Below are 12,160 nucleotides of genomic sequence, written 5' to 3'. Positions count from 1 at the left end.
TGACCTCTCGACTCAGAAGGGCCATCTTTGATCAGAAGTTAAGAACTCCACAGGGTGGAGGAAACAACATTTGTAGAGACGATAAGTTGTTTCTTTGAACAGTATCTCAAACTCCAACTAACTCAGATAAAATGCAACATTAGCCGTGCCAGGAAGTGTGTTCATCTCTTCAATGAGACACCTGCTCTGAACCACTTCCTCTTCTGACGCTCACTTCAACGTTCGCTCTACTGAGTGCAGTTATGATTACAAGTTGTGTGTAATGTTCTGAAGCTGACACTGATGTTCTGCCCTGTAAATGTTAATTTGCACTGTTATCTACTATTATTTTAACACAAGACATTAGAACATCTTGTTGCCTTTTTAGATTACATGTGTCTATTCAAACGGTCGAACTCTTTGCACATCGTTCATATTCCCCCCCCCCCCCCCCCCCCCCCCCAAAAGGTCAGTAGAAATCTGCTGCAGACGTCTCAGACCAAAGAAGGCGAGACAGTTGGTCTGGACCAGAGGAACGAGTATCCTTCAAGGTGGACGCCTTTGTCCTCCACTGACTGCAGCTACTAATTATATTTTAGGGTGGCAAATGCACACCCACACACGTTTATAACAAAGCAAATAGGTGGAATTATTAATTTGCACAGTACCCCCCCCCCCCCATGAAAACAAGAGTAAAAAGGGATCTGATCAGATGAAGGCAGATGAAGCCTGGTTCTCGTTTGGCTCCTCTCCTTCAAAAAGAGAACAACTTGTGCGAGTTAACACGCATGTTCCACACATTTAAAATAGTCTTATGATTTTTAGTTTATTCTCAGTTCTGTATTTATATTATAAAAATACCAATGAGTGACGTTAAGGAAAGTTTCACAGAACCCCAAAACACTCTCATGATATTTTTACATTTCCTGTTGTACAACGGCAGAAGACCTCGAGTTAAAGACACAAACACAAAATAACAATGCACTGTGAAATGTTAAGTAAAGCACTTCCTGTTAATGTAGAACTACAAACTTCAGATTGAATGTATTCAATGTGCCTCGACTGAGTCCATCGAAAAATTTTAACAGCATTTTATATTCTGTACTTTGGCACCTTGAGAGGGTCAGCTGTTGAACTTGTGACCTTGCAGAAGTAGACGTTTAATCTCAAACGGGTATAAAGGCCCATCAGGTCACTGTGGGCCTTTAAAGCTGTGTGCGTGTGTGTGTGTCTGTGTGTGTGTGTGTGGGCTAACCGGATGCTGTGTGTGTGTGTGTGTGTGGGTGTGATGCTAGGATTTGCTGTGCTGTGCTGAATGTTAAATGCTCAATCCGAGGTAAGCGACAGGACGAAAATGTGTTGTTTGTGTGTTTTATTACGTGTTCTTGTGAATGTATAATCTGATCTGAATGGTAAATGGTTAAATGTATTGTGTACTTGGTATTTCTCAGTAAATAACTGGTTTGTTAATTGATGGTAGTAACTTACTAGGTTAGGTTTAAAAGTGATGCATACATAGGTTGAGTAGAAGTATTAGATATAATTGCTGCATTTGGTATTGGGCTATTTAACGAGTATGTATAACGTGCTTATATGATAACGTTAGCAGAGTGGTATAAATATATATAATATAATATATAGGGAACAGTTTAGGAATTTGGGCAGCACACTCCACTAAAATAGCCAGGCAACAAGGAAGTGATGAGGACCAGAAACTGAAAGTGCTCTTTGAGTCGAAGGCGTTGATGATATCCTGATGGAAATGTGTGACCATGATGAAGCAAGAAGGAAGATGATGGAGGTAAATACCTGGGACATTGTATGTGTTTGTTGAATGGCATTTTATTGAATCAGCATCAAGCTGTGAAAGCTGTTTATAGTGTTTAAAGTGCAGATGGACACATTTCTGTGGTTTAATAAAGTAAAATACCTGGTGGCCGTACAGACTTCCTACAGAAGAACAGTCAAAGCTGCTGACGAGACCATCCATTAAGTAAAGGAGCCCACGTCATGATGTGAAGGTAAGTGTGAACAAGTCAACCACATGGAGACATATATGGCTTTGTAGAAACTATCTTTAAATTGGTTGTTGTTTTAAGGGGAAGTGAAGCGTTCTCCACCTTTCATCGTCACACCTCCATTCTGCAGAATGAGGCCGTGCGTCGTGCTTCTCTTTGTCGTTTCTCTGCTGACGTTATGTGAAGCACAAGGTGAGGACTTTATTTTATACACATTTTGGGTCAAAGCTTTTATACCGTAGCACCGATTCTGCACTAGAAGTTGATTAGTGATTCTTTCCGTTTAATCAGCATTCGTGTTGATCCTTCCTGAACTAATCTCTAAGATGCAGGAAGTTGTCAGTACACAGAATCAGAGCTTTGAAAGAGATTTAATCTCCATGAAAAATATCATTGCTCTCAGAGAGACAACAAGATTATTGAATATTTTCCACATTTAGGTAAATATCTGGATCTGTAAACACATTCAGTTTCCGTTGTCGAGGGAAAGTTTTCTTTAAGTCCTTTTTTATTTTTCATTTAAAAGTCTGTGTTTTATTTCATTGAATATTGTAACCGTTACAATAGAAGACGTGTGTGATACAGAGGAAACATTGAAGGTGCTTTTAGACACTTTGTAACCACTTGTTGAAATGTTTGTGTGTGATGTTTATTGTATCGTGTGTCTACTGTTTTTACAGGAACCATTGAGACTCCTGTGTTTGTGCTGAAGGGACGTGATCTGCTCCTGAAGCTTCATGCTGATCCTCCTGAGAAGTTTATATTTGTTGACTGGAAAATCAATAAAACAGTCGCTTTAGTAAGATTTAGACCTAGTGGGGAACCAAATGTCCTTCATAATGTCTCTGGAGGGCTTGAGTTTCCTGAGAGATTCTCTGTGACATTGAAGAATCTACAAGAGGCCGACAGTGGAGTTTATTCTGCTGCAGCTTTAACATTTAAAGGAAACAAACCTCTAGCTGAATACAAGGTCACAGTTCAAGGTGAGTCTGTAAACATTTCACTGATAGAGAGTTTCTGCCGCCATGTTTCATGTAGAACGCCCCCTCCCCCTTCAGGACCAGTGTCTCCAGTTGAACTGACCGTGGACCGAGTGGACTCCAACAGCTCAGAGTCATGTGACCTCCATGTGACCTGCAGGACTCACAACTCTCACATCAACAGCACTTTCAGATGTGTCGACCAGAACTGCAGTCAGGAGAGAGGAGAGCGACCAGAGGTCACGACCTCTGGGGCTTCTCTCCAGGTCTACTTGTTGAAGAGCACCATCATCTGTAACCATAGCAACCAGGTTCACTGGACCAAAGACTTTAATACTGCTGAACATCTTTGCTCCTCAAATACTGGTAAGACTTAAAAGGAGACGACTTCATGATGATAATGCAGCCTCTGCCCCCCATAAAAACACCTTATAGTGTCACCATCAATGCCTTTAAAGGTCAGTAACACTAAATTCTGTTTTAATTGAAGAAATGAAATTATTTCTTACTACAGATCACATTACAAAGACGTTTTCATGATCCAAACTGCAGTCCCTCAGAAGCACATCAGGCTGTGAACATCTCACACCTTCTCAGCTTTGCTAAAAGATTCTTCTAATCTGGTTTTTCTTCTGTTTTACAGCTCCTCCCTTTCCCCTTGTCTGGGTGACTGCTATAATTCTCACTCCTGTTGTAGTTGTGGCTCTAATCGTCTTGCTTTGTTATCGTCGAAAGAGAATAATCTGTAAGTCCATTCCAACAAATAATCACAAGATCTGCAAAACTACATAGAAACTCAATGTTTCCAAGTCCTCCATAACTATGGACCCACCTGTTTGGTTAAATAGCCCAACATCACAATCACAGAGCCTCAGAGCGCTGTATAATCTGTACAACACAGAACGTCTTACTGGCATAGTAAGAGTCACAAACATCCAACACATCAAATCCAACACATCAGCATGTGCTTCTGTTTGATGATGGAGTAAATTAGACACCACCCAAAAGATGGACTCAGTTTATCTGCAGCTTAAGGAAACAGTTCAAATCTTTGCTGTTTTTTTTTCTTCAACAACAGCAGATTCAAGACAGATCTTCAATACAGTTTATGAAGATCCTCAGGTAAGCGTTGCACCTTTTTTTTTTAAACAAATAAAAAAAAAAATGTTTTTAGAATCAAAACCTTGTGCCAAGGTTTTTTCCAGGTTTTCCAGGTGGGCTTCATGCTGCCAGCTGCTACGTGCACACACCTGCTACGTGCACACACCTGCTGCTTGTGCTCCGATACTCTGAAATACTGAAACAATGTAGGCCACAGGTTGGTAGTCACATGACATCTACTACGTGGTCACGTGACCCTCCCTTTGCTTCCACGTGGTGGCTCACACCACGTGGACACTTTCCTCCTGAGCTGATGTTTTTCTACTTGTTCTTCTTTTTCCTAAAAACCTCCTTTTACCCAGAGAACAAGTCCAGAGACACAAGTGGAACGTACTCTACATGATGTTAAAGCTGTAGGTGCTTTTTTAAGGCTTTTGCTGCAGTGTGATGTGCTTTCTACCCCGAGAGATTCCTCTGAACTCTTTGTGAAAAGAGCCCAAAATGTGTTTTGTAGCAGTTTGATGCATTTTAGAAAAACTGACTCATTAGTTTTTAACATAAAGGGGCAGAAGTTAATCATCAGGAAATGACTCACCAAAGAAGTAGCAAGTAACCATTTCTTACGTATGTGATTCATTCTGCAGGAAGTAGCATCAGCACCACCTCTCAATCAGAACTCCACCTACAGCGTGGTGGGACTTAACGCTCAATCGACTCAGCCGGAGAGCATCTACGCTACAGTGAAGAAGCCTGGCAGGTCCTCCATTAATTAAAGAGGCATGATTTACCAAATCCCAGAATCATGTTGTAAGTTTTCAGTGTGATCGAAGCTTTCTATGCGTTAGTTCATTTTCACCCTGTCTCCACGGTTGTTTTGTGACTTCCTGTTTTATTTTGGAAATTAGCTCTCCTCTCAGGTTTCCTTGCCCTTCCTTGTGTGTCACCAGTCTGTTGGTCCCCCCTGGTTCCTGATTGTGTTACCTGTTCCCACACTTCCCTTATGTGCACTTGTAGTCTGCGTCTCCCCTTGTCCTGCACACCGTCACGTCCAGCCCATAGTGTCCTCTGTCCCGAGTCCCGTTGCAGGCTCTTCGTATTACTTCAGAGTAACCAGCTTTGGTACCTGGTTTGGTTCTTCATGTCACCTTTCATCTGATCATTTCCTAAAGAGTTGATTTTCACTTTAGACTTTTAAGACCTCACCTGATTGGTGAGATTTAAGCCACATGATGCAGGATGCTTCTGTTATCTATTTTTCTTTCTTCTGTTATTTATTGTTATTTATGTTCACAAAATATGTGAAACAACACATTTTTCATTTTTTTTCTAAATGTTTTTCCATAACATATTTAGTCATCATTCAGTGTTCCAAATGTCCAAATATAATAACGACACATATTGATTCTTTGGTAAAAACTCAAACTCATCTGATCATTTCCTAAAGAGCAACGATTTACACTTTAGACGTTTAAGGCCTCACCAGATTGGTGAGATTTGAGCTACATGATGCAGGATGCTTCTGTTCTATATTTTTATTTTTTAGACAAAAAAAGCATCTAAATTCCTTTTAACTGTGAGGAATATGTGAAACGACAGGAAATTTTAAAAGTTATTTCATTTGCAACGTGAAAACAGTGATTTTGTGTATAATCAATATTATTATCAGCATTTGTTTTAAAGGTAAACTATGAAGTTTTCTTGTAAAGAAACATGTTAAGTTATTAAGTCTGCCAAAAAACATCTTTGAGTTTTGAATGTCTTTCCTTCACCAGGTAACATCTGGAAAGCTGAATTTATAAATACTGTAGCGATCGGAGCGGCGGATCGAGTTAGGCGGCGCTGGTAGGCGCATTGCATGATGGGACAATCCTTAGATGCATTTCTGTTATGTTAATGTTCTAGTGTTTAAGATTATGTGTGTTTTCTAGGGTCTGTTATGTTGTGCTCAAATGTTACTGTTTAATGTTTTAATTAAATGTTTAATGTTTTGTTACAGTTTAATGTGTAGGAGTGTGGGCACCATGACCCAACTTAGTATGGCTGTGGGTGAAGTTCTTAGTTCAACGCCTTAATAAAGTGTCTATTTCCTGGGGTCGTGCGGTGTATGAAACACAGGAAGGGCAGCAAAATTAATACCAGTCTCCTGTCTCGTTCATCTGGCCAAGCTCGCCACATTGGTGTCAGAAGTGGGATATAGCTACTAGAATGCAGATGGAGATGGAGATTGAAGAGCTGGAGAGGGCCCTAGGGCAGACCCAGGGCCACTTGCGAAGCCTGATGCGGCAAAAGATGGAGTCTAATGAGGATGGACAACGCCTAGCCCTCCCTGATGGCTGCAGCACCAGACGGCTACGCCAGCAGGGGAACGTCTCAAGGCCTCACCCACCACCCATGGCTACGGAAGACCCTCGACTGCCCAGGACGGCTACTACCAGCGAGGGCCTGCTACCTACCAACACCCCCGACCAGCCACGGGTCTTCACCCCTGGCCTACAAGGCTCCTCAATCAAGCCAAGGACATCAGTCAAACTACCCAAATACGATGGGACGACACAGCTGTAGCCATATTTGTCACAAGTCCATCTAGCAGCCCAACACAGCGGCTGGGACAGCGAAGAGGCTGCCACCCATCTAGCCCTAGCATTAGAAGGCAAGGCAGTGCAGGTGCTTCGTGACCTAGCTCCAGCGGAACAAGGGGACCTACAGGCCCTAAAAATGGCGTTAAAGAGGAGATTTGGACAGCGGCTCCTTGTTGACCAGAGCCGGGAGGAACTAGCCAGCCGCCGCCGCCAAGGAGAAGAAAGTTTGGGTACCTTCGCAGCAGATGTGCAGCTACACGCTCGACTGGGTTACCCGCACTTCCAAGCAGCGGCACAAGAAGAACTAGCCCTTCACGCCTTCCTGAGAGGACTTGCACCTGAGCAGTTGCGTCAGCATGTCGCTCTCATCAGACCCCAGACCCTCGGTGATGCACTCCACGAGGCTGAACGAGCAGAGGGAGTACTCACCGCATGGCCCAGCCAGAAAAGAACTCTCCACCAACAGCCATGCGTCAGGCTTACCGATTATGACGAGGAAGAAGAAGCAGAAGAGGTCCGTCAGGTGAGGCCTCCACCACAACGAATGCAGCCCTGGCCTCCAGCACCCAGGCGGCGTCCCCCCCAGCCTACTGACCGCTGCTATCGTTGTGACGAACCGGGTCACATAGCCAGAAATTGCCCAGCCCCAACTCCGAAACCCAGAGTCACTTCACCAGCGGGAAACGACAGAGGAATGGTGTAGCGAGGGGTGCACCATTCCGGCCTCCAGCCCCCCTCCATGGCCGATGCACTTTAGTCGGCCGCCTCGGACACACTGAAGGGCTGTACCTGAACTGCAAACTGGATGGCCAACCGTGTCGGGCGCTGGTTGACACTGGGTCCACCATCTCCTTGGTACGACCTGGCATCCTCCCTGGTACTAGCGGAGACCTCCCAAAGACTTGGTCAACAACCACCACTCAGATGCTCACGGTAACGGGGGAACGAGCTGGCATGAGAGGGACCAAGAGACTGAAAGTCCAGGCTGGGGCCCAGGAGCTGGTGCACAAGTTCTGGCTTGCTTATATTCGGGACCCATGTATCATCGGCTTGGACCTGTTGACCCGCTGGGGTGCCTGTGTCAACGTGTTAGGAGAAACCATCACCCTTGGCACAGAGATTTTGGCACTCCAGTCCGGTAGGGCCGCACCACCACCTATGCCGTCCATCGCCAGTGGCCCTGCACATCCACAGGCCACCTTGGCTGCCTCCATTGCACCAGCTGTCTCTTCCTCCAGTGAGACTGTGGAAGCCGTCCGTGATTTGTGGGAGCGCAGCAGTGCTGGCCTGGACCCTGAACATCAGCATCAGTTGAAGTGCCTTCTGGAAAATTATATGGACATATTTGCGGCAAAAGACAAAGACTGCACGCAGACAGGGCTGGTCCAGCATTCCATCGATACCGGCTCTGCACAGCCCATCCGTCTGCGGCCCAATCGACTGGCCCTCAGTAAGCAGCAAGCTGCAGAGGAGAAAACTTGCGAGATGGCTGCTGCAGGAGTAATTGAGCCCTCGGACAGTCCATGGGCAGCCCCGGCCGTACTGGTAAGGAAGAAGGACAACAACTGGCGGTTCTGTGTGGACTATCGACGTCTCAACAATGTCACCAAAAAAGACTCGTACCCCCTACCTCGTATTGACGATGCTCTCGATTACATCGCGGGGTCCAGCTGGTTCAGCTCCCTTGACCTGCGCAGCGGTTACTGGCAGGTAGAGCTGTCCCCCGACGCAAGACCTAAGACCGCCTTCACCATCGGGCAAGGGCTGTGGCAATTCCGCGTCATGCCATTTGGACTCTGCAACGCGCCGGCTACATTTGAGCGGCTGATGGAAAGGGTGCTGGCGGGCATTCCCCGGAATCATTGCGTTGTGTACCTCGACGACCTGCTGGTACATGCCAATGACTTTGACAGAGCCCTTATCAACCTCCAAGAAGTCTTCAATGCCATCCGCCATGCCCAGTTGCGACTCAACCCTGCGAAGTGCCGACTGCTAACAAGGGAAACAGCTTTCCTGGGCCACATTGTCAGTGCTCGTGGTGTAGCTACAGACCCAGCAAAGGTGACTGCAGTAAAGGACTGGCCAACCCCAGCTAACGTCAGTGAGTTGAGAAGTTTCCTGGGCCTGGGGTCATACTATCGGCGCTTCATCCGAGATTTTGCTTCGATTGCCAGTCCCCTCCATCGTCTGACTAACCTGGGCCAGCCATTCCTCTGGGATGACACCTGCACCGTAGCTTTCAACCAACTCAAGGTATCGCTAACCAAAGCCCCGATCCTTGCCTACCCTGATGCCCGCCGGCCCTTTATTGTGGACACTGACGCCAGCAATGTGGGGATCGGGGCTGTCCTTTCCCAACACGGGGACGAGGGGGAACGTGCAGTGGCATACTTCAGTCGCTCCTTGAGCCGGGCGGAGAGGAACTACTGTGTGACACGACGTGAGCTGCTAGCGGTGGTCCGGGCGCTACAGCACTTCCGGCCATACCTGCACGGCAGCCACTTCCTGATCCGCACTGATCATGCCTCGCTCACTTGGCTCCTGAATTTCAAAAATCCGGAAGGGCAGGTTGCTCGATGGCTGGAGGCCCTACAAGAGCATGATTTTGAAATTCAGCATCGGGCAGGGCGACATCATGGCAATGCCGATGCACTCTCCAGACGCCCCTGCGAGGCTGTCGAGTGCCGTTACTGTCAGCGACAGGAGGAACAGGACCAATCAATGCCAGCAGTGACGATGGTGCAGGCGGTTGACAACGAAGCAGACCTGTTCCCACTGACAAGCCTGCAGTTGGAGCAGCAGCAGAAAGAGGACGGGACTCTGGCGTTAGTTAGAAGTTGGCTGGAAGCAGGGCAGCGCCCCGAGTGGGCTGTGGTATCAGCACTGGGGCCCGAGGTAAAGGCCTACCACTCGCAGTGGGGTAACTTCGAGTTCCATGACGGGGTGGTGTACCGGAGGTGGAGGGCTCCCGAAAGAGGACGCGACCTTGTACAATTGCTGGTGCCCCGCACACTCCGCCCCCAAGTCCTGAAGCTTGCCCACGGCTCGGTGGGGGCGGGGCACTATGGGAATACCAAGACTCTCTACCGCCTCAGAGAACGGTTCTACTGGCCTAGCTGTCGACGGGACGTTGAGCTGTATGTGCATTGCTGCGACCTTTGCACTGCCCAGAAGGGGCCAACCCAGCGCTCTCATGCCCCATTGCAGCAGTACCTGGTGGGGGCTCCGATGGAGCGAGTAGGAGTGGACATTCTTGGGCCCTTTCCGGTCACGGATTCTGGCAACCGTTATGTCCTCGTGGCCATGGACTATTTCACTAAGTGGCCCGAGGCTTATGCTGTGCCGGATCAGAGCGCCATCACGACTGCAGAGAGACTGGTGGAGGAGATGTTTGCCCGCTTCGGGGCCCCCGCTGAGCTGCACAGCGACCAAGGGCGAAACTTTGAGTCCCAGGTCTTCAGCGAGGTTTGTCGTCGGCTCGGGGTGAGCAAGACCAGGACGACACCCCTGCACCCCCAGAGTGATGGCTTGGTGGAACGGTTCAACCGCACGCTAGCCACCCAACTTGCTATCCTCACCAGCCAACACCAGCGTGACTGGGACCGCCACCTACCATTGGTCCTGTGGTCCTACCGGACAGCTGTCCAGGAGTCCAGCCGATGCACACCTGCTGCCCTCATGTTTGGGCGAGAACTACGGACCCCAATCGACTTGGTGTTTGGGGCTCCCCCCGAGCCCGAGATCAGCGGAGGGACAGCGATGGACTACTGTCGTCGATTGAGGGATCGCCTGCAGGTGGTCCATGACTATACTCGCCAGGCCCAGGCCAGCTCCGGAGTGCGGCAGAAACGAGCCTATGACACCAGGGGCCGGGGGCAAGCACTCATACCCGGGGACCGGATCTGGGTGTATTGTCCAGTCCGGAAGAAGGGCGTCTCCCCCAAGCTTTGCAGCCACTGGCAAGGGCCCGGCGAGATTTTGGAACGCCTGTCGGAGGTGGTGTACCGGGTGCGCATGCCTGGCCGGGGACGCACAGTGGTGTTACACCGGGACAGACTTTCACCGTACCGCCCCCTAGCTCCGCCCACGGTTGGAGAGGACAGTGACGTTTGCAGACCATGTGCTGGTACAAGTGGTTCCCCAAATGTGCCTTCTGCAAGCCGACGACGGCCTGTACGCCAACGGCGTCTACCGGGACGTTGGAGAGACTTTGTGCTAGGTGATGGGGTCGTTGAGGACAACTGACCCCTCAGGTGGGGGCTATGTAGCGATCGGAGCGGCGGATCGAGTTAGGCGGCGCTGGTAGGCGCATTGCATGATGGGACAATCCTTAGATGCATTTCTGTTATGTTAATGTTCTAGTGTTTAAGATTATGTGTGTTTTCTAGGGTCTGTTATGTTGTGCTCAAATGTTACTGTTTAATGTTTTAATTAAATGTTTAATTTTTTGTTACAGTTTAATGTGTAGGAGTGTGGGCACCATGACCCAACTTAGTATGGCTGTGGGTGAAGTTCTTAGTTCAACGCCTTAATAAAGTGTCTATTTCCTGGGGTCGTGCGGTGTATGAAACACAGGAAGGGCAGCAAAATTAATACCAGTCTCCTGTCTCGTTCATCTGGCCAAGCTCGCCACAATACTTTAAATCTTAGCTGATTTGCAGTCGTCTACTTCATTTCTTCTCCAGGGGTCCGTTTCAAGTAAATAAATCATTTTTAAAAAATGATTGTTGACTGTTGATGAGGCGCCTGACTGCAGCTACTACTTATATTTCAGTGTGGCGCCTCACATACACACTTTTATAACAAAGCAAATGTCAGGTGATCTAATAAGGGAGAGGCACATGAAGCCGAGCCAAGTGGTCTCGTTTGGCTCCTCCCCTTCTTACTTGAAGAGAACAACTTGTGTGAGTTAACACACATGTTCCACACATTTATAATAGTCTTGTGATTTTTAGTTTCTTCTCAGTTCTGTGTTTATATTATAAAAACACCATTGAGTGATGTTAAGTTTCACAGAACCCCAAAACACTCAAACTCACAACATTTTTTACATTTCCTGTTTTACAACGACAGAAGACCTCGAGTTAAAGACACAAAGACAAAATGACAATGCACTGTAAAATGTTGAACTTTTTGATGCAACTAAAACACTTTCATATTAAATACCATTAAATTTGAAGCGGTCACACACTTGTAAACACACGCTTCCTTCCAACGAAGCTTATTTGGATTTTCTGTTTTTGTGTCTGAGCGGCTTAAAACGATAAAAGAAGAAAAAGTGTTAATAGTGTTCAGAGTGCAGATGGACAGATTTCTCTGGTTTAATAAAGTAAAATATTTTGTTTGGTGGCCGTACAGAGTTCCTACAGACGAGCAGTCAAAGCCAGTAATTAATCAAATATATAAATATGAGCGTCACGTCATGATGTGAAGGTCGTCACAAGTCAACCACATAGAGACACAAGGCTTTACTTGAACCATCATCTTTGAGGTGATATCTTCT

At 47.2% G+C, this 12,160-nt stretch overlaps 1 protein-coding gene across 2 annotated transcripts; it reads left to right on the top strand.

Annotated features, from left to right (window-relative positions):
* The first annotated feature begins 1,272 nt into the window (after nucleotides 1-1,272).
* Nucleotides 1,273-6,271, top strand: LOC119207036 (uncharacterized). 2 transcript variants are annotated; one of them, XM_037457676.2, is made up of 9 exons: nucleotides 1,273-1,315; nucleotides 1,621-1,780; nucleotides 1,925-2,000; nucleotides 2,079-2,189; nucleotides 2,678-2,980; nucleotides 3,056-3,343; nucleotides 3,621-3,722; nucleotides 4,056-4,099; nucleotides 4,723-6,271. In XM_037457676.2, exons 4-9 carry the CDS (start codon nucleotides 2,129-2,131, stop codon nucleotides 4,849-4,851), a joined length of 927 nt encoding a protein of 308 aa, XP_037313573.2. In that variant the 5' UTR covers nucleotides 1,273-1,315; nucleotides 1,621-1,780; nucleotides 1,925-2,000; nucleotides 2,079-2,128; the 3' UTR covers nucleotides 4,852-6,271. The 2 variants fall into 2 exon arrangements, with proteins under 2 accessions (XP_037313573.2, XP_037313569.2); XM_037457672.2 differs by lacking the exon at nucleotides 1,273-1,315 and having other exon boundaries at nucleotides 1,327-1,780.
* The last annotated feature ends 5,889 nt before the right edge of the window (nucleotides 6,272-12,160 follow it).

The sequence above is a fragment of the Pungitius pungitius genome, chromosome 15 (assembly GCF_949316345.1).
Source record: "Pungitius pungitius chromosome 15, fPunPun2.1, whole genome shotgun sequence".
Classification (NCBI taxonomy): domain Eukaryota; kingdom Metazoa; phylum Chordata; class Actinopteri; order Perciformes; family Gasterosteidae; genus Pungitius; species Pungitius pungitius.
Note: the sequence above shows the minus strand (reverse complement) of the source record. Positions and strands in the feature narration are given on the sequence as shown.